We start from the raw sequence: 21,931 nt of genomic DNA on the forward strand, positions 1-21,931 counted from the left end.
AAATAAATAGCTCTGTGACAAAATTTCTATAAATACAGAGATTTTCTAAATCTTTGTTTTCCATAAATGTACTAGAATTACTTGTAATTTCTTTTATTAGAATCTTCGAGTGTGTGGATAAATATAGGTTTCATTATTTGTCATTTTTTCTTAACAAATAATTAGTTTCTTTTGAATGAATTATTTTGCATATCATTTTCTGAAAGACATGCTAGATATTGAGCTTTATAGGGATATAGTTGAAGATTCTCGTCAAACTAATTACTAACAACTATAGGTCATACAATGTAAAATGTTTCTTTGGTATAGGTGAAATTCTCCTAATTAATTAGCTACTTAAATAGTAAAAAAAAGAAAGAATCCGTATTCTTTTAGGTACCTGAAAAAAAATCTTTTACAATTAGTGAATATGAACAATTATTTTTAACTTGCCACAAATCTAAAGTCCAATAATACTGTCTCTAACTCTCTATGCTAGTTCTAATCTCAAAACAGTTGAAAATAAATTTCAAACCGTAAATTAAGGAAAATCTTTTAAAAAATATAGTAATAATTTTATGGATCTAAATCTGTCGTTATTCTCATGTATAAACAGTAACTCTGCTATCTCTGTTTTTTCAAATCCAGTCGTTGAATTATTTCGAGATGCGTGTACATAAAAGTTATGAAAAAAAGTTACTTTGAGATTCGTTTTCGAAAGAAAAATTAAACGACTAAATTCGAAAAAGCAAAAATAGAAATATTACTTTTTCACAAAAAGAGGATAGCAGCGGATTTGAATCCTAATTTTATGCAGCAACAGTTTGGTAAATATATTTAAGATTTTGTGAGGGTAGGCATGAAAATATGGTTAGTAATAAATTAATGAGGTAATTAAAGGGTAAAGAAACTCCCCAAGGAATAAAAATGAAGCATTTAGTCTGCATATGGTGTGTGAGAAAGAAGCCGACACATTGAACGGCTCAACTAAGTCCACTGTATTTCTCTCCAGTTTTCACACCATATCTCTAAATCTAATTCCTTTTAGCGTAATAAATTACCCAAATCTATAGCTACAAGGAAACAAAAACGCACTGTTCTTCTCTCTTCCCTTCCCTTCCCTTCCCTTCCCTTCCCGTTTCCATTTCTACCAAACCGTGTTGACGGTTGACACAGTATCCATCGAATACAGCTGGGAATTAATTGTTCAATTCAATTTAGATTCAGTGAAACTCGATTTGGAGTGATCCGATTTTATCCTTGTTTACTGTTGTTGGAAATTGAGTGTGAGAAGTTGGGTACGAAAAAGAGAATTGTTACCTTTTACGGGATTTATCCATTACTTGAGGTAAGAATCTTGTGGCAGAGAGATGATAGATATAGGGGTACTTTCTCTGGTACAAAATTTGTGAAAAAGAAAAGGGTTCGAGTTAGATTGACATATAGTGAGAGATGGGTTGTTTCTCTTGTTTCGATTCAAAAGAGGAAGGAGATCAGCTTAATCCAAAAATTTCGAGTAGCCATGAACAGCCGATGCAGCCGCCTGGCATCGAAAAGCTATCGTCTGGTGAGTTTTGCTTGTTCCAAGTTCCAACTAGTCTATGTATTTTTCCGTTCCTTTGATAGATTTCTTATTTCTTACTTGAGATTATTGTGTTAGGACTGTAGCTGGGAAATTAGTTATAAACAGATAGATAATTTAGGCTATACCTAAGATTAGTTACTCCTCTGCTCTCTGATTCAGCAAGTTTTTCTTAATTTAAAATTTACTTTTTTTGGGGAATTGGATCTTCAAATATGATCTAAATTTTATGTCCAAATTTTGTGGTACCAAATTATTTACTGTGCTTTTGGGTTACTGATTTGGATCTAGCACCTTAAAACTCACACTTGTTATTAAAATTTTATGCTATTAAATAATTCATTTTGCAACAAAATTTTGAAGGGCAATATGGTTGTTTTGATCACCACCAATTAATAAGTTTTTAGCAAATTTACGATTAGAAGCATATCAAATATTTTTTTTGTGTAAATTATGGATATCACTAAAAACATTTTACTATTCTGAGTATAGGGAAACTATGCGATTACATCAAAATTTCTTTCATGCTAAAATGAAGAGTATCTTATGTAAATCGTGCAACACACTACCTGATCTCCTCTCATTCTAATTTCTCCAATCCAAACTTCCCTAAAGAACTTTCTACGTTTCTCATTTTATTAATGTGTACAAGGTACTATTAACATTTTTGTGAGGGCACATGTGAAATATACTCGTATTGTGTTTTAAATTGTCTGACATTACAATTTTCATCATGACAATGTTTTAGGTTTGGATAAGCAACGCTTGAAGAACTCAGTGGCATTTAAAAAGGATCACCCTTTTATGGAGAAAGAGAAAGAGAGAGAGGTGAGAGAGAAATTTAATATTGTGCCTGCAGGGGTAAACATATCGGCACAGACCTTCACATTCCGCGAGCTGGCAGCTGCTACTAGAAACTTCCGGCCGGAGTGTTTTCTAGGAGAAGGTGGCTTTGGCCGTGTCTATAAGGGCCACCTTGAGAGCACTGGCCAGGTTATTTCTTACACTTATTTGTTTTCCCTTTCCTCCTGATAATCTTTTAATCATGCCAATGTGTTTGCATAAATGCCAGAAAATATTAACTGAAAGATGAGCCACAGTATTAGAAGATCTGGTATAAGATTATTTACATTCATGTAATAAGACCTCAGTTGAATATAAATATTTTACTTTAATTGTAGGTTGTGGCGATAAAACAGCTAAACAGGGACGGGTTGCAAGGGAACAGAGAGTTCCTAGTGGAGGTGTTAATGCTGAGCCTGTTGCACCATCCTAATCTTGTGAATCTGATTGGGTATTGTGCTGATGGCGACCAGCGCCTCCTTGTCTATGAATACATGCCTTTCGGTTCCCTTGAAGATCATTTGCACGGTACTTGGCATCTCTCTCTTTCTCTTTCTCTACTAATCTCTGGTAAGTGTGCTAGGAGGAATGCAATTTCAGCTGGTAGATAATGGCATTGGTGATGATAGCTAGTATTGTAGCTAAGAGGAATGCAATTTCAGCTGGTAGATAATGGTACTGGCTTTGATTGGTACATTACCAGACTGGTATCATACCAGTATTTTATGGCCGACCCACACTCTTTGGCTTCAATTGAATCGTTATGTACTATTTCACTCAATTAATTTTCTGATCAGTGGACACAATATCTAGGAAGAAACAGAATGGTAATTCAATTACCGAGCACTTTATGATAAGTATGTTGGACCAACCAATTCTTGCTGCATGTTACTCTGAATATCTAAGAATCTTTCTGTAAAACACAGACATCATTACCTTGGTTAAATTTTTTTTTAGGCCCGAATAGTGTTTATGGTAGATATGCCCTATAAATAGATAGAACAACCATCCATCATATTGCACACAACTATTGCATCCAACAAACACTGTACAGTTTCTGTGCATAAGATTTACCTGACAAGAATTAGTCCTAAAGAAAATGTGCGTACTTGAGTGAGAACACTTGTACTAATCACTTTATAAATTAGATCTGCCACCCGACAAGGAAACATTGGATTGGAACATGCGCATGAAAATTGCTGCGGGGGCCGCCAAGGGGCTGGAATACCTCCATGACAAGGCTAGCCCACCTGTCATTTACCGGGATTTCAAATCATCAAATATACTATTAGATGAGACGTTTCATCCAAAGTTGTCTGATTTTGGGCTTGCGAAATTGGGCCCAGTTGGAGATAAATCGCATGTGTCAACCAGGGTCATGGGTACATATGGTTATTGTGCCCCTGAGTATGCCATGACAGGTCAGTTGACGGTCAAGTCAGATGTCTATAGTTTCGGTGTTGTTTTGTTGGAGCTAATTACAGGCCGCAAGGCAATTGACAGTACCAGGCCCCATGGGGAGCAAAATCTTGTTTCATGGGTAAGTAAATTTTTTGTTGTCATTATCACTCTTGCAGGGGATTCTAGGAATTCTCCTTTTCATTATTCTGTTTCTTTATTTAGTCATAATATATATATAGAGTAGAACTAGGGTGTTCCTAAGTTCACCAAGCCTCTTTGTGAACTCAACTCTAAAATCTATTGAATTGGTTTCAAACGACAAATCTAAACTGTTTAAATCCTTCTACCTTATGAGTGATGCATCTACATGTGAAAATTTTAAAGTTTCGAATTAATTTAGTATAAAGTCAAATTGTCAAAATTATAAGGTTTATAAATTAATTTTAATGTATTCATTTTTTGGATACCTTTTGACCACTTGACTCTATACAAATTAATTTAAAATTTTAAAATTTTCGCATGTAGACTCATAGAAGGATTTCATCGGTTTGGATTCGTCGTTTGAAGCCAATCCGATAGGTTTTAGAGTTGAGTTCACAAAGGGGTTGGTGAACTTAGGAACACCCTAGTTCTACTCTCTCTCTATATATATCTTTTTGGAACATTATTTTTTGCATGCCAGTTCTCTAATTATTTGAGAAATGTTTAATTGATTAGTGATGGACATTAGCTCAACATCAACAAGGTTTCTATGAAATTTCAAAGTTAAATGTCATTTGTAACAAGTCAAAATATATATAAACAAATATCCTTTGACAATTCTGCTGGTATATGTGGAAGCTTCAAGAAGACCTTAGAAGTAGCAAAGAACTTAAGCATTTTTTATTTGTGATATTTTTAAATATATAAGACAACTTGAGCTTTATTTATTCCCAATTTTGGAATATAAAAATCTAGAATGTTTATATCATGTGGTATTTGCTACTAGTTTCTTTTTATTTTTTTGAAAACTGACAGCAGCTGTCGTCTTTGATACTAGTTTCAAATTTGAACATTTCAACCAAATTTTTTTTTTTTTCAAGAATAAGCATTTCTTAATCCCTATGACTCCTCCTGGTTAGTTTGATTTCTTCAGAATTGTTTGTCCTTTTACTGGCCTTTCAGCTGAAATTGAATTAATGAAGAAAAGGAAAAGAAGTATATCTTAATACCTTCAAGTCCTTTACCTTGTCTTTCTTTTATTTTGATAGCAGTAAATTAACTCATGTAATATCATTATTAAAAAAATATATGAATTTACTTGAAAGATATCCATAAGACCATATGTCGTTATTTGTTTATCAGCTCTCTCTGTCAAAATATTAAATTAGATTATGATATCTTTGGTGAACATTAAAGATAGGTGTTTATTGACAACTTATATGAAAACTTGAGTAGAAGTAACATTAATATACTATGAAATTCTCTTTAAATGTTCTTGTGATTACTATAGAATAGAGAATGATAGCTAGTAATAAGCTGATAAAGATCTTTGATTTCCCGACAGGCGAGGCCATTATTCAATGACAGGAGAAAGCTTCCAAAAATGGCAGATCCTAGACTTGAAGGCCGGTATCCAATGCGTGGCCTGTACCAAGCTCTTGCGGTGGCATCAATGTGCATCCAATCTGAGGCCGCATCCCGTCCCCTCATCGCGGATGTTGTCACCGCATTGTCCTACCTGGCTTCCCAGATGTATGACCCTGCCACAGCCCATGCCGGTCCTGGAAGATCCGAGAGGCGAGGTCAACCGGGGAATAATAATAATAATAATAATAATACTAGTAGTAGTAGTAGTAACAATAATACTAGTGGTGGAAATAATGGTAATAATAGCAATACCAAGGAGAAGGATGATTCACCGAGGGATTTGGTTGCTGGGATATTGAATAAGGATTTTGATCGGGAGCGTGCAGTTGCTGAGGCAAAGATGTGGGGTGAGAATTGGAGAGAGAAGAGGAAGGCTATGATTAGAAATGCAGAATCTTCTCCTAGCGTGAGCAGCTAAGGAGGTGATGTTCTGTTACTGCTCTATTTGATTGTTTGCATTATTAATACTGTTATTATCACCGTCTCTCTTTCCCTTTTAGCGGAAAGGTAGAGTTTTAGATGTACATTATCTAGAAACCTTGGGGTTGAGCCCCCTATAAGAAAAACAAAGAAAAAAAGAATTGTGGGGATGGACCATGGAGGAGCGTCTTTTATTATGCATGTAAATTTCCAAAAATTTTGTGGTAATAGAGGACATTTTGTGTCACTCTCTCTCTCTCTCCTGTTTCCTTGTGCCTTTTTTTATTATTCCCCTGATTATATGCATAATTGGTGAATTGGTGTCCCCATTATCATGGTGAGCATGCATGTGCTGTTTATAGTCAAAAGTTTTTTATTTTTTATTTTGAGAAGCTTGGCAGATGCTGCCAAGGGTTTATAGTCAAAGTTGCTGTGGAAAAAAAATGAGCATGTATTGAAATTCTGGCCAATATTTGTACCAGTCATATGCATCAATATTGGTACCAACTGACTGCTGCCTTTTGTACAAACTTCACGTCTAAAAATTAAGCAATGCAAAAGATGCAGGGGTGTGCTAAACTTTTTTTTTTGGGTGTCTAATGTGGAGCATGGAATAATAGCTAGTTACTTTGATTTTGGCTGTTGGTATCGTATCCGCTTTTCATGTTATTTTTTAACTTGAACACAAATATGGAATTGGGTATATAATACTGGTAATGTCATTGAGGATGGTTAAAGTTTATGTTAGATGCTAATTCCAAGTTACCCCTATCAATGATGATACTTCTAGATAATACATGAAATTGCATACTGTCATTGTCCATTTTAAAAGATGCTCAAACTATCCTCTCCTTTGTTTATGAATGCTTGAGAAAAGAAGGATAACTTCAGCATTCTTTTTAAAGAAACAACAAAATTGGAGTTATAATTCTGTAATATAGTTTCCTTGAGTAGACCATTGATATGTTGTCTCCGGAAAGATTTAAGGCGCAGTGAAGCTAAGCACGTCCTAACCGAGAAGTGGTAGTGAGTGAATAAAGTGGAATACTCTTGACTTTCTTGTCAAGATTATTGACAAAGTGGAAATAATGGTAATAATAGCAATACCAAGGCGCAATGGAATACTCTTTTAACTTTCTTGTCAAGATTAAGGCGTAATGAAGCTAAGCACGTCCTAACCGTTTAAGGTGCAGTGAAGCTATGCACGTTCTGCCATAGCCCATGCCGGTCCCGGCAGATCCGAGAGGCGAGGTCTCTAAAAACCATCATGGAAGTTGTTGCTGCTGTTTTCAGGTGAGTTTCGATAAATGCTTAAGTTAATGAGAATAGTGAGCTAATTCAATTTTTAGTTGGATCAGTAGAATATCATACTAATCTATAAAATACAAACAAAAAACAGTCTCTTCTACTAATTCAAATACATCCAAACATATAGAATAATAGTTCGGAATAGTCACAATTAAATTTTTATCTTAAAATTTTTGAGATAAAAATTGCTATCATCGAACTATTTTTTTAAGATAAAATAGAAATCATGTTCTTCAATTATAAATATTTATAAAACAATTTGCGAATTGATATTTTATCCAAAAAATATTACTTTAAGTTACTAAAATATTGTCCGACTGTTCGTGTAACTTGCTCGCAACAACAGATATACAAAATATGAGGAAGTTAGAAATTATGCTTAAAAAAAGGTTCACAAGCTCTCCTTTTCCTTTCTGTTTTTCCAAGATGGAGATGTGGAAATCCTCTATATAACCATATTTTGCTTTTTGTCGTTTTCTCTGAACATCCAGAGAAGCGTTTGAGGAGCAAATTGGCATTTCATACAAATGGACAAAGAAATGGGCCAAATCCCAGAATTTTAGGAGGCGGTTCTTGGAAGCTATATAGTTCAAGTGTGAAGTGTCAATCTTCCCAAATTTGGTACTCTTTAGCCGTCTCAATTTTTTTTTTTTTTTGGACTTCTTTTGCACTACTAAGCGGTCAGCTGATCACCCTTTTTTTCTTTTTCTTTTCCAATTTAATCTGCTAGTTCTCATCAAAATTGATAGATGATGCTTGATTGTATTTGAAGTAGAATAAATTTCTTCCTTTATATTTAGAGTAAAGATGTTGTCCCCTTGAATCTGTCCTCCTAACAACCTTCATTTTTTGTTCCCTCACGTGGTCAAAACTCACCCTCTTCAATCTTCTCTTAGAAAGAAAAAAAAAATTCAACACAACTCAAAACTCACCATGTTCTTCTCCTCTACTGCTCGCCATCTACCCACGTCGACAGTTGTGATGGCGGTCGAGATCCGGCGAGGCGAGCGTGGGGCACCGTCGAGATCCGACGAGGAGAGCGTGGTGCACCGTCGAGATCCAGCGAGGAGAGCGTGGTGCACCGTCAAGATCCGGCGAGGAGAGCGTGGTGCACCATTGGAGGGGGTCCATGCTAGCCCAGCGAAGGTTGTCACAGTGCAACATATGAATACTTCATTAGTTAGATATGAATACTTCAGTTGTTAGATATGCATACTTCATGTTACATATGAATACTTCTTGGAAGAGGTGGGATGAGAGAGATGAATCTGACTTTGAATTTTGAATTGTATAAATTATTTCGAACATGTATGAATTCTTCGTAATCGTCAGTATGAATAATTCTTTAGTTAGATATGAATACTTCATTGTTTTAGATATGCATACTAGTCTGTTGAGAATATTTTTTGGTCCCAATCTGGGCAGGTGTGAATATTATTAGTGTCAGATGTGAATATTGTTAGTGTCATGTGTGAATACTTCATTAGTTAGATATGAGTAGTTATATATATGAATATTTCATTTGTTAGATATTGAGTACTTCATTAGTTAGATATGAATACTTCATTGGTTAGATATGCATACTTCATGTTAGATATGAATACTTCTTGGAAGAGGTGGGTGAGAGAGATAAATTTGACAATGAATTTTGAATTGTATAAATTATTTCGAACATGTATGAATACTTCGTAATCGTCAGTATGAATATTTCTTGGAAGAGGTGGGGTGAGAGAGATGAATCTGACTTTGAATTTTGAATTGTATAAATTATTTCAAACATGTATGAATACTTCGTAATCGTCGGTATGAATACTTCATTTGTTTAGATATGAATGCTTCTTTATTTAGATATGAATAATATATAGATTCGCTGTAGTGGTCCCCAATCTTGGCAAATGTCACTTTCAGACGATTGCGGTCCCCAATCCAGGCTGTCACAAGACGTCAGCGGTCCCCCTGGTCGTTACTAGTCCCCTCCAGCTTGTGTTTATATATGACGAATGGTTCTGATAATAAGTATGAATACTATAAATTCGTAGGTATGAATACTATATGTTTTGACTATTAATAAAATAGCATTAATCTTGCTCTTTGGTGGTAGTTAGCACGTTTTAACTATTTTTTTGTCTTTTAGTGCTGGGGACAGATAGGGGAAGTAGGGAGACTGTTAGTCCATCCCTAATTAATTTGCGAGAATAAAAATGTTTAATTACATTGGTTTCTTCGTAGATATTTCTATTAATAATAGCGATATTCTAAAAAAAAAACTATCAACTTATTCTTATCAATAATTATTTATTTAACCCTCACCGATACTTTCATTTTATAAATTAAATTAAGATCTTAATTTGAAAGATGTGTATATCTAGTTGGACAAAAAGACACAAAAATATTTTTTTTTTATCGCCACCAGCCGCCAGCCGCTACTTAGAAAAGAGCTACACAATTAAAAACTAACTGATCTAAGCAAATGTAAACCACTTTCGTCTCTTTTATGATCTCTTTATTGATTCCAAAAACACAAATGTACAAAATGGATGTCTTATATTATGACAAGGCAAGCTAGATAGCAAGCTACCCTTCCATTCAATTTCTCAAACTCCATCCATTTAAAATGTTATATTAAATAGCTACATTGCAAAAGATAAACCCTCAACCAACCCTCTCTCTCTCTATCCCTCTCAGATACACAAATGCTCTCTATATGTTCTAGCAAATTTATGTATCCAATTAAATATAAGTATAGTTGGTGGCCTCTCAGAGCAAAAGAGCCTCAATATGAAGCATTGTTGTTACTACACCTCAATGGTTTGTTCTTCGTTATTCTCACGACATTTGTTGCTGTTGTTATTGTCGTCATCACGCGCATTTCGGTTGCCTTGGTCAGAATTATGTTCATGTTCTTCGATAGGATGAACACCAAAGGTTTTCTCTGTGGGTCCGAGCTTCGCGATTTCTATTGGGTGTTCTGGCAGCTTGATCTCCATTGCTGGATCTAGTTGTTTTGATTTCTTGTACACAGTGTAGAGCACCATTTGGATGATCCCGAAAACAAATCCGACTACATTTGGGAGCTGTTCGTATGACGGAAAAGGAAAAAAAAAATAATGGTTCAAAATTAGAATGAAATATTTATGGTTATTACGTACTCCCAATGGTTATTGATCAAGCACATGTTAATTATTTTCTGTAAACTTGATGAATAACTAGAAAATAAAAATATCTAATAAATGTAATTATTGGCAATATAAAAAATTACCGCAATGTATTTGTCCTTCGTTAGAAGGCCATAGGAGAACCAAATTACAGCACTCACTGTAAGGAAAAAAGAAAGCGAGAATGGCATGAACTCCACACTCTTTGTGCGTATGACCAGCCTCTGCCAGATCAAAAGGAACCAATAATTACTTGAAGTTATATATTTCCCTAGCATTTAACTCAGATCCTTATAATTGTTAAATTTGCATGAGTAATTTTAAAAATCAAAATTGGTCTATCATTAATTAACAATAATTCAAAATTGTTGGAATAGTGGATGAACTTCCCTACAGCAAATCAAATGCACAATATAATTAAGGTATGAAATTACTTGAAGTTATTTTGCTAGCAATTAACTCAGAATCCTTATAATTGTTAAATTTGCACGAGTAATTTTAAAAATCAAAATTGGTCTATCATTAACATTCTTGGAAATAGTGGATGAACTTCCAGCACATCAAATGCACAAGGTAAAATTTTTTCAACCCTCTATTTTATCTCTCTACAAAAACTTTTATACAAACGCGACAAGAACAACAATGTTTCTTAAATTTTACTTACAATTATGCTCAGTGGTGCAACAAAGACACTAACAGAAAATCCAACGCAAACCCATCCGAGAATGCGAATCCGATCTCTGCCCCTTGATAGCAGAAGAGTGAGAACAAGGATCAGACCAAACAACCCCACATTCAAAACTACCAGCAATTTTGCCGTGCATATCTGTGAATTAATCAGTCGAAAGAGCATCTCATGAAATTTTGTTTTCAAAACCTGAATTATGCTTTGATAACCTGGTGTACTGTGTAGTATCAAACTGTACTGCTTATGCCAAATGTGCAAGATTTATTTTTTTCTTAAATTTTGTGTATTATGCTTATAGAATTAATTATGACAAGGTGGTGGTCGCTTTTTTAAATAAGAAAATTTTCAATTACAATTCATGAACAAAATCTTACTCAACTAAAAGTTTTGAAACTGTGTTTTGTATATTTAATTTTTAACAAGTTCACAAGTTATGTGAAGAAAGCTATATGCATATAAATTTTACCTTTGCCTTCTTTGGCGCATAAACGAGATATACAATGATATACGCAGTCTCAATGATGCAACCGATTGTGTTGATTGTGATGAGGAGGTATGAATTTGGTTTTAGCAGTGCATAATATATCCACAACATAGCGCTGAATAAAGCTACTACGTAAGGTACACACTGAAAACCCTCGGTCGATTTCTTTCTGTACACTCTATAAAATGTTGGCCTGGAAATGATACAATATCAAGAAAAGACTAACAATATCTCAAATGTACATGTATTGAATTAATTTATGTAGGATAAAAAAAAGAAAAATATCAGAAGGGTTAAGGAACCTTACATTGGGGAGAGATATACCATGCATGAAATTATGTTACCTTCAAATGTATAAAACAAAATATACAATTAATCAACTATATATCCTATATTTAATATTTTGATATGATAAGAAGTACAATAATCATCATTCATAAAGTATATTTAAATGATTTTACAATCATTTTTTTTTTAATATGGAGTCTTAAGAGACAAAATATAATAGAATTATGCATACCTAATATACCAAAAGTGAAGGCCCAAGGATGATCCAAAGATAGCAGTGCCATCTCTCCTCTCTCTCTCTAATTTCTCTTTATAATTATAATCTCTCTCTTAACAGATGAGATGATAGTAATAACAGCAGCTAGCTCCTCCTAGTGTCCAATTTGGATGCAATAAGGAGGCTCCCAATTCCAGTTTATCAAAACATGAAATAGAGAAGACAGCTAGCTATATATGTAGCTAAAAGAGAGAGAGAGATATATATAGAGAGAGAGAGAGGGGGAAGAGAACAAATTAAAAATGGTGGAATTCTCTTGAGACCTTGAGAGGTTGCCACAGCATGCTTTACTTTATAGGTGAGGTGGTGTGTTATGCGCGTTCTTGCACCTTTGGGTTCATGTGCTTGACATGCATGGTGTATTTGTGTGAGCATATATCATGCCCCACAACTAATTAATCATGTCACTAACTGGCTTTAATTCATTTTTCTTCGGAACAAAGAAAACTATGATTATTATTCAATCCGAAATTTTTTTTTTTAGTACGAAAATCAAAATTAATTGATTACTACCCTAATGATCAGATTTCATTTTCTACCACCCACGCGGACCCGGTCCGTACACCAAATTGGATTGGTGCGCCGACTGGGGATACGCATCGATTTGGTGTGCATATTAGATTGGCGCACGTAATTGGTGCTTTTTATGTGCATACTGGGAAGCAGTGGCCAATTTGGTGCGCCAACCCAGTCTGCGCACCAAATCGGTGCGCATCCCCAGTCTACGCATTAGCCCAATTTGGTGTGCGCGGGGACTGGATCCGCGTAGGTGGTATGTTTTGAAATATGTTGATTAGGGTAGTAATCAATAAATTTTTATTTTCTGGTGTGGTAACTAAATTTTTTTCGGTTATTCAATTAGTTCATTATCTCCGGGGTATAATTGTGCAATATTAATATATCACATATTAATTATTATTCACAGTTTGAGATGTCGAATTTATCATGCCAACAGCGTTTTATATATTACTTTTTGGTTAATTAAATTAATTTCTGCTTATAATTTATCATGTCAACAGCATCCTATGTAAACTTAAAATTTCTAAAATACATTATTATTTACACTAGAGCGATCTATTAGTAATTTAATACGATGAGATGTATTTATATATTTGTTGTTTTAGTTGTTTGTGTTGTTAGATGCTGATGTTTTTTAAATGTTGTTATAGTTTGAATGATGTTTTAGATATAAAATGATGGATGTATTTTACGTTTTAATTAATAAAAATTATACTTGACAACCACTGTCAAGGTTTCAAAAAAGAGATGTATTTATATATTTTAGCATCTAGCACTATGCATGCCAATCCATTGGTAAAAAAAATTCTTGAAAAAAAAACATACAAATGTTTTCCAAATATTTTGATTAGTTATGCATTATTCTGCATTGGAATTTCATTTTCATTCATAAACACACGCATATCATTTCCATTCTATTTATGAGATGTAACGTAATTTCTAATTAAATTAGAAAATTTTCTTGTAAAGAAATCACTTTCTAATTATTTTTATTAGTTTGATCTCGTGTTTCTTTCATAGTAATAATTGCTAAAATGTTCACTAAAAGTAATTAAACAATAATTGCATGAGTACGTGTCAATTAGTGCTTGACATTTGCTTTAATTTCTTTTTAATTTTACTCATGCAGATGCTTCAAATTCTCCTTCTATACCTGCAGTAATAAGAGAAAAAAATATGCTAATTCATACACACAAGAGAAAAACCAGGAAAAGCAAAAAAGGTGCAAAAAAAAAGAAAAGAAAAACGAAAGTAGAACCGCAAGATATGGGAGGAGGTTATGCTTTACTAGTGTGCAAGCTATATTTGCTGAGGTGGAATCAAAACTGTTATTTCAATATCTTTACTCAAAAAACTCTGAGCTGATACCCAAAAAAAGAAAATTGGAGAAAGACTCTCTTCAGGCTTTCAGCTATAGCCAAAGCCAGCTGTAGCTCAAAGTTGGTTTCTTCCCAGCAACACCTGGCGTATGAGTAAAGATTGTGCACAAGTTGGGTTAATTGTGAATTTTGTCAAAAAATCTCAATATTTTTACTTTTTACATTTGATTTAATTTGCATCATGAGACGATCGAGTGACATGGTTATAATTTCAAATCTAATTAGAGTTATCATCCGTACTATTTATTTTACAAAATTGAGGAAACCTAAATTCATACTGTTGAAATCAATTCACTTAAAATGTGACACGTTTATGTGTAAACTTTATAAATTTTCGAATTTATTTTTTGAATGTTTGACTTTGTACGAAATGAAATTGAAGACTTATAAAGTCTACATGTAAGCACATTACTTATGAAGTAAATCGATTTCAATGACTTTAATATAGCATTTGTTGTCTGTCTAATAATTTTTTGAGAAATATCACGGAACATCTTATACAATCGATAACACACTAGTCAAACACAATATATATAAGGAGTAAGGCTTCGGTGATATGGATAGCACAAGGCAATGCGTGCTACGGTCTCAAAAATTTATCGTATAAACTTCAAATTTCGATTTAAGTAGCTCAATAAATTGGTTATATAATAGAGGAGGTTTCAAATGCCTCCATTTTTTTTGCCTCCACCATGCCTCCATTTTTAATTACTTTAATAACTCAAAATTTAAAACTTAGAAATTAAAATAAAACCGTTGGATATGATCTACATCATTTTATCTACGCACGTGTAAAAAATTATGGCATTTCAAATTTGTTTTGGTTGTCATCAAGAACTTGTAAAAAACGTACTAATGTGGATAATTTCTAGACATTGATTTTTCAACTTATTGATTCATATAAAAATAAAATTGAAATGTAATAATTTTTTATGAGCACATAGAGAAAATAATATAGATCACATCTAACGGTTTTATTTTTACTTTTAAGTTTTAAATTTTGAGTTATTAAAGATTTTAAAAATGGAGGCAAGGTGGAGGCACAAAAAATGAAGGCATTTGAACCCTCCTCTATATAATAAACTTGTAAAATACTAATTTTTACTATTTTGAAAGTTTTTTACTATTTTTATGATTTATGAAAGATGACAAAAAATAGCCTAAAATATTGACAATTTTCTTTTAGTTTTAGACCATTTTGGCCATCTTTCATAAATCATAAAAAAAAAGTAAAAAAAACTTTCAAAAATAGTAAAAATTAGTATTTTATAAATTTATTAAATAACCAATTTATTGAGCTACTTAAATCAAAGTTTGAAGTTTATACGATAGATTGTTGAGGCCGTAGCTCGAATGACCTTATGTTATCCATAGCACCCAAGTCTTACTCATATATAAGATACCATAAGATATTAAAAAAAAATTATAATTAGGTGCCAAAGATAACTTGTAATGTTTTTGAAAATTGAGTTGTTGTAAAAATTAAAAGATTCCGTAAATCGTCATGAGAATTGAGTAGTAGTCAGTAAAATTAATTTTTAATTGGTCTTTTTAGATGATTCGAGCATATAAAAATAAAATATGTAAGAATTATAGTTAATAAAATACAAAAATTCCAGACAATTTCTATAACGTCCGTTTCATATTAAAAAGCAAGCCAATTTTTTTTTTTTTTAGATTTAAGTATGTGAAAACGGGAAATTTTACATATTAGTTTACCTTTCAAAATTTTCAAACAAAATGTTATTCCTCTGAAATAAATGTATATGTTTTAATATTTTATTTAATAAATAATAATAAATAATTATTATATTAGTATTTTTCGTTATTTTTCTGCTACCGTTTCATTACCCGATAATTATAATGGGTAAGGGTAAGGTACGGATAAGAACAATTTGTAATGTGTACAGGTATGAAAATGCTTCCATCCGACCAAACCATACCCGTTGACACCCCTACCTCTCTCACATTTTATATCCATACCTCCTATTTACTCTCATCAAGTTTGACAAGTCTTTATCTTTTATTAGATTTTAATGAGTGCATAAATTCTTTTAAAGAATATGTAATTCAAACAACAATTTTTTGTAGACAAGTATATTTTCAATTCTATTGTTGGAAGTCTCTTTACAGAAGTCCAAAACTCTTAAAAATAGCATATTCTAATAAGACAGAGTATAAATTTACTCTTCTAGCTATTTTAATCCAACCAAAAACCAAATAGGCTATTCTGAATAATCTAACTTCAAAAATAATTTATTCTCAATCCAACCAAACATACCTTAATATAACAAATTCGGTCTTATTTCAAATATAAGATATGTGTTACGTTACAAAATTTTAAATAATTAAAGTCAAAGGATTTAAAAGCAAGAATCGAAAAGTGTGCTAATAAAATGGAAGTTTAAACCTTAATTAAGGTTCCCCTAAATAAGTAAGTTAAGCGTGAATCGAAACCGCGTTGAAATTTCGAGATTTTGGAACTTTATAGGCTGAGTGCGGATGGGATTGACCCGCACTGCGGGTGGGTGCATCCGCACTCATACAATTCTGTGTTGGTCAAAATTTACTAAGTGCTGAGTGCGGGTGAATGACCCGCACTGCGGATGGGTCCAGCCGCACTCATAAATTCCTATATTGAGCTGAATTTCCTGAAAAATTGGCTAAGTCCCGAGTGCGGATGGGTTGACCCGCACTGCGGGTGGATTTCATCCGCAATAGGCTCGGACTTTTTCTGAAATTTGCCTAAGTCCCGAGTGCGGATGGGTGACCCGCACTGCGGATGACTTATGTGTTAAAGCTCATTTTCTGGAAACCGACTAAGTGCTGAGTGCGGGTCAAGCCACCCGCAGTGCGGATGGGTGCATCCGCATTCAGGGTAATTTTAACCCTAAAACTCAAATTGAAGCTTCTCTCTCTCTCTCTCTTCACCATTTCCCCATTTTTAAGTCATTTTCGTCCAAAGAGAAGGAAAAAGAAAGAGAGAGTTTCCCGTCTAACTTAAACCCCCGATTGTTGCGAGAAATCGAAACTGGAACCGAGTCAGCGGCCGTGAATCTCTCCTAGCTCTCCTGTTCGGTATTTCTTTCTCTTCCCATTTCTCTCTAAAATCTCGGATTTCTCAATTTTCTCGGATTCTCGTTTTAAACTCGAGATTTGTGTTCAAATTGCTCGAGGACTAGTTCCTCTACACTCCTTACTAGTTTGTTTGTCAATCTTTTTCCCGATTTCTTCCGATTTGTGAAATCTGATTTCTAGGGTTTCGTGCCAAAATTGAAAGTTGGCATAATCGTGATTTGATTTGTTTAACCCGACCAATTAGACTTGTAATTGGTAGGGTTGCTTCCTGATCTTGAATTTTTAGAACGTTTAACGGTTAATTTGAGATTTTGACCAAATTAGGGTTAACCAAACGGTGAATTGAATTGAACCGAGAACCAAAGTAGTGAACCTGTGACTGAATGGTTACCTAATTATAATTGTGTAGGGTTTGAAGGAACCCGAGGTAAATGGTGTGATTTGAAAGATTGTAAGTAAGAAATCAGGAATTGAACGGATTGGTACCAAAGGATAGGAAATTGATTAAGGTATAAGCCTGATGTAACTCGAGTAAATGTTTCCAATAGTGAACCAATGTTAAACCAAGTATACGTATAATATAGGTGTAGGCTCGGTGGAGCAAGAACTTGCGAGACAATACGAGAAGTCCGATCCTTAAATTAAGCGGTACGCTCGTCATACTAAGGTGCGGGATTCTTGGACTTGTTTGATACTTTATTTTCAGGAATTAAACTGTGTATTCGTTTATCATTTTGAATGTCATTGATTGCATCACTGAATTGTGTAGAGCATTTGTTGGGGTTTCGCGGTGCTAACCAAAACCCCTTTTAGGCTTAAGGTGCGGAATGACCGTAGAACAAAAATTTCTACGGCCAACTTAAGCTTAGGATTAAACAGGGTATGTCAGGAAACTTTCCAAGGCGGTCCACCTTCAGTATTCCTTTGGCATCAAAACCCAATTTAATCCTTTTACAGATCTACTCCATGATTGATTTCTAAAACTTTAATCTACTTACCAATTAAATAGATTAATATAGCATATTTATACCTTGTTTCCAAATCACAGTTGGAATGCAGACCGAGCGAGTAGAGCCTCACCAGGGAAGGAATCGACTCGGAGTATCACACGTGTGATACCTCTATCGGTTATCCACCAGGACTAACCAAAGAGCGGTTTGTTTCTTCTGCCAGAAATACCGTAAACCGCGGAATTCTGCAAAAACACTATTCACAGGGAAAAGACGAAAACCCGTAAACACGAATTTTCGGTTGCTCAGTTTTATCAATATGCAAAACTGACATACCGCTAAATTCGGTAAAACACTATTCATCGATCCCGTAAATATACTCCACAACAACCCGCAAGATTATACGTCAAGTACGTATAACTTTCTTTTCTCAACCGAAACACTATTTGGGAGAGAAACCGGAAAAGAGAGAAAATACCGATTCGTTTCTGCACGAAAAGATACATGTGAATGTGCATATGTATATATGTGAATATATATTTCTCTCTCTACCCCTCCACCCCTATTTATAGTGTTTAGATTCGGTTGCAAAAGACCAAAATGCCCTCCAAGTTCGGCCTATTTACAAGATATGCCATTGACACCTCATCCTTTTATATGTGAAATGACCAAAATACCCCTTCCACACCCTTCCACATTCTTCTCCATGCTTCTACACATGCAAGGTGGCATAGGTGTGAAATGACCATTTTGCCCTTGTGGATAGGATTGATGACATGTCATCTGGATAGGATCAATGACGTGTCATGCGGATAAGCACGAATCTGAAAAGACCCGAATGCCCTCGGCCCGAACACAAATAATATTCATATAATTATTCTGAACAATTATATATATATTTTTCTTTCGGTTATTTGTTTCGGTATCGATGACGTGTCATCTGGATAGGATCGATGACGTGTCATGCGGATAAGGACGAATCTGAAAAGACTCGAATGCCCTCGGCCCGAACACAAATAATATTCGTATAATTATTCTGAATAATTATATATATTTTTCTTGCGGTTATTTGTTGTTTCGATAATTTATACAATGTGTCCTGCACATTTATAAATTAACCGGTTAACTTTTATACAACGTGTCATACACGTTTATAAATTAACCAATGTTTTTGCTTGTTATTTTTACATAACATTTATAATTTAATTATAACACGTATAATTAATTATAACCATCTTAATATTAATTATAATCAATTTATAATTAATCAGTAAGATTCTCCGAGTAGCTCCTATATGGTGTGACCCAATAGGATCTGTGTTATGTTGGTAAACAGAGTTAAAACTGTTTTAACTTCTGTTAGTCATGGGTGGCATCTGGCAACACATCATGACCATCCAATTACACAGATGATGCTGTACTGTACAATATCACGATCCAGTAAACAATTTACTTGTGTCTGTTCTTCTGTCTCATAGCTATCAGATTAGTTTCAATGTAGATGTGTGTCATCCTTTCTAACTTAATCTTTTCTTGATCTTGAGCAGATTATCAAATATAATTACTCTTGTAATTATACCGCTAGCAGATAATCTTACTCTATCAAGGGGCCCAGTGATGCTATAGCTCGTATAGAGATACGAGGGACAAATAGTATTCTTGGTAAACTATCACTTCCTCAGCTAAGCTATACATATGGAAAAGCTACCGTTATGACTGCTTTTTACGGACAGCGGTGGATAACAATCACACATACGTATTTCTCAGTGGGAACGATAAATACCTCATACTGTAGAACGTGACACTGAATGAAAACATAAATGACACGAACACAATTCTATTTAATGTTTCATTCGGGGTCTGTCAAATACCATGTTTCTAAAACATGTATCTATGTGATTAAAATGACATCTCGTGTCAGGTGGTTTGTAAAACTTAACCATCTTTTAATCCACATACTAACCTTATCGCGGTAATTAGTGTTCCTGCTAATTACCTTGGTCAGTGACCTTTTAAGAGTATATATCATCTATATTATGGAGTTTCACAATTTCAGTCATGAACTCGAAATGATCCATAAATTCAATAATACTCAAGGCAACAAAATGCTATATAAATAAACATTCAATTCATGAACAAAGCTTTATGATAATTTATCGTATTATTGACTTCTAGATTATTACAAACTAACAGCATTTGCATAGCCAAATCAAATTAAACTCGAATTGATGTGACTTGAGTGATTTGCATGCTGGTATGGTTGTAGGTTGTGTCGATCTATTATGATCTGATTTTATTGAAAGTCACCACGATTTGATTTGATATGTATGTGAATGGATTTACGAAGTTAAGCACTTGGATCCAATGAATTTGCCAAGTCGGGCTGTATGCTGACTTGGATTCCCAGGATCCTAATGGCCTTAGGTGAACGGCCCTCGATATTCCCAGTACCGGTTGGGATGAGGGAAGGTGATTATGTTATGAGATGTGAATGGAACTCGTGGGTGACATGTGTAACGTCTGTGACTCGGTAGCATTCTCCTACGGGTTAATGCATTTTGAAGGTCAATTGAATATTACGACTATTGGAATGATTCCAAAGAGAATTTTCTTTATATGATTTGAACCAGACTGTAATAAACTGTTAAGCCAAGCGATTGCAGATGGATGTCAGATAAAGGGTCCAGCGGTTGGCCATCTGTAGGCGTCTGTAACCCTACAGATGTGGGTTGGAAAATGGTTCAGCTCGAAAGAACATCTGTAATTGCTACAAGCCCTATTGAATTGAGTTATTGAATTGAGTTAAGCCAAAATATATGTTGTGTTTGAAATTCATCTTGGAAATTCCGTAAACTGTGTTTCAGGTTGATTAAATTGTTGTCGAGCATTGGCATTCCGTTATTTATGATTATATATATCTGTTTGAACTGTTATTGTTTGGGTTTCATTTTTGAATATAGAGTCTGATTGCAAGTCCAATAGTCTGAACTGTGGCAAATTCGCACTGAGAATTTATTCTCACCCCCACCCCTCCGGGTTATTTTTACAGGTACGGGTGCGATGGATTCTGGAGAGGCACGCGAGTAGTAGGCCATAGTAGCTTACCATCTCATGACCCTAGATATGTTTTGGAGTATAGTTTTAGGATAGGCCTCATGGTTGGTATCCGGATGAGATACCTTTGTTGTATTATATTCTGACCAGACTGTGTACTCTGATTTGTGTATATATATATAAACTTGGTTTATATTGAATTGTTTTGAATTGTTGAGTATAAATTGAATAAGCCTTGTAAGTATACACGGTGTTGTATGCTTACGGCGGGGGACTGCTGCATCCCGTGGCCGCGGGGTGTGACAATATGAGTGAGTCTATGGTACTATGTATATTACGATTTGGCCCGTAATACGGCTCAATATTTGACTTTTCAAAATCCTAACGGTCGATCCGAACCGTTCATCTTGTTCTCCATATTAATATGTGTTTGGAGACCAAATTTTACATTTTTTAAAATTATTTTACTATTTTTTTAGATTTATTGAAAATCACTGTTTTTGGATGGTCCAGAATTTTCAGATCAAGTGATTTTCTAAATATCTAAAAAAATAGTAAAAAAATTTCAAAAAATATAAAATTTAGTCTCCAAACACATATTAATATGGAGAACAAGATGAACGGTTTGGATCGACCGTTAAGATTTTGAAAAGTCAAATATTGAACCGTATTATGGACCAACCCGTGATATGCATAGTAACATAGACTCACTCATAAGATATTTACATTAAGTTAGTGCATTATATTTAACGATTCGGATCTAACATTAATCTCATCACAAAAGATTATAATACATGCATATATAAACGATTATCAAATTGAACCGTTGCAACGCAAGATCGTATTGTGTAAAACTGTTGATATAAGAGCATCTACATCCCTGAAGCTCTTGGAGTT

The 21,931-nt window shown here is 34.2% G+C and overlaps 2 protein-coding genes across 2 annotated transcripts; one reads left to right on the forward strand and one right to left on the reverse strand.

Moving 5' to 3' along the window:
* Positions 1 to 931: 931 nt before the first annotated feature.
* Positions 932 to 6,101, forward strand: PBS1 (Protein kinase superfamily protein). Its single transcript, XM_078300327.1, has 5 exons — positions 932 to 1,546; positions 2,310 to 2,554; positions 2,743 to 2,932; positions 3,553 to 3,944; positions 5,352 to 6,101. Exons 1-5 carry the CDS (start codon positions 1,432 to 1,434, stop codon positions 5,850 to 5,852), a joined length of 1,443 nt encoding a protein of 480 aa, XP_078156453.1. The 5' UTR covers positions 932 to 1,431; the 3' UTR covers positions 5,853 to 6,101.
* A 3,536-nt stretch (positions 6,102 to 9,637) lies between these two features.
* On the reverse strand, positions 9,638 to 12,320 carry LOC144552205 (bidirectional sugar transporter SWEET14-like). Its single transcript, XM_078300352.1, has 6 exons — positions 12,010 to 12,320; positions 11,797 to 11,833; positions 11,472 to 11,682; positions 10,982 to 11,143; positions 10,422 to 10,541; positions 9,638 to 10,236 (listed from the first exon to the last, which is right to left on the reverse strand). The coding sequence occupies exons 1-6, from the start codon at positions 12,059 to 12,061 to the stop codon at positions 9,958 to 9,960; spliced, it is 861 nt and encodes a 286-aa protein (XP_078156478.1). The 5' UTR covers positions 12,062 to 12,320; the 3' UTR covers positions 9,638 to 9,957.
* Between the last annotated feature and the right edge of the window lie 9,611 nt (positions 12,321 to 21,931).

Source organism: Carex rostrata, chromosome 3, assembly GCF_964058835.1.
Source record: "Carex rostrata chromosome 3, lpCarRost1.2, whole genome shotgun sequence".
NCBI lineage: Eukaryota > Viridiplantae > Streptophyta > Magnoliopsida > Poales > Cyperaceae > Carex > Carex rostrata.

What these genes read in the sequence shown, in the direction of transcription:
- PBS1 (XM_078300327.1), top strand. Translation starts at nt 1,432, where the DNA reads ATGGGTTGTTTCTCTTGTTTCGATTCAAAAGAGGAAGGAGATCAGCTT. An exon ending in CCTTGAAGATCATTTGCACG is followed by an intron (nt 2,933 to 3,552) that starts GTACTTGGCATC and finishes TTTATAAATTAG; the next exon opens with ATCTGCCACCCGACAAGGAA. An exon ending in AGCAAAATCTTGTTTCATGG is followed by an intron (nt 3,945 to 5,351) that starts GTAAGTAAATTT and finishes ATTTCCCGACAG; the next exon opens with GCGAGGCCATTATTCAATGA.
- LOC144552205 (XM_078300352.1), bottom strand. Translation starts at nt 12,061, where the DNA reads ATGGCACTGCTATCTTTGGATCATCCTTGGGCCTTCACTTTTGGTATA. An exon ending in ATGGTATATCTCTCCCCAAT is followed by an intron (nt 11,683 to 11,796) that starts GTAAGGTTCCTT and finishes TATCATTTCCAG; the next exon opens with GCCAACATTTTATAGAGTGT. An exon ending in TTGCACCACTGAGCATAATT is followed by an intron (nt 10,542 to 10,981) that starts GTAAGTAAAATT and finishes TTGATCTGGCAG; the next exon opens with AGGCTGGTCATACGCACAAA.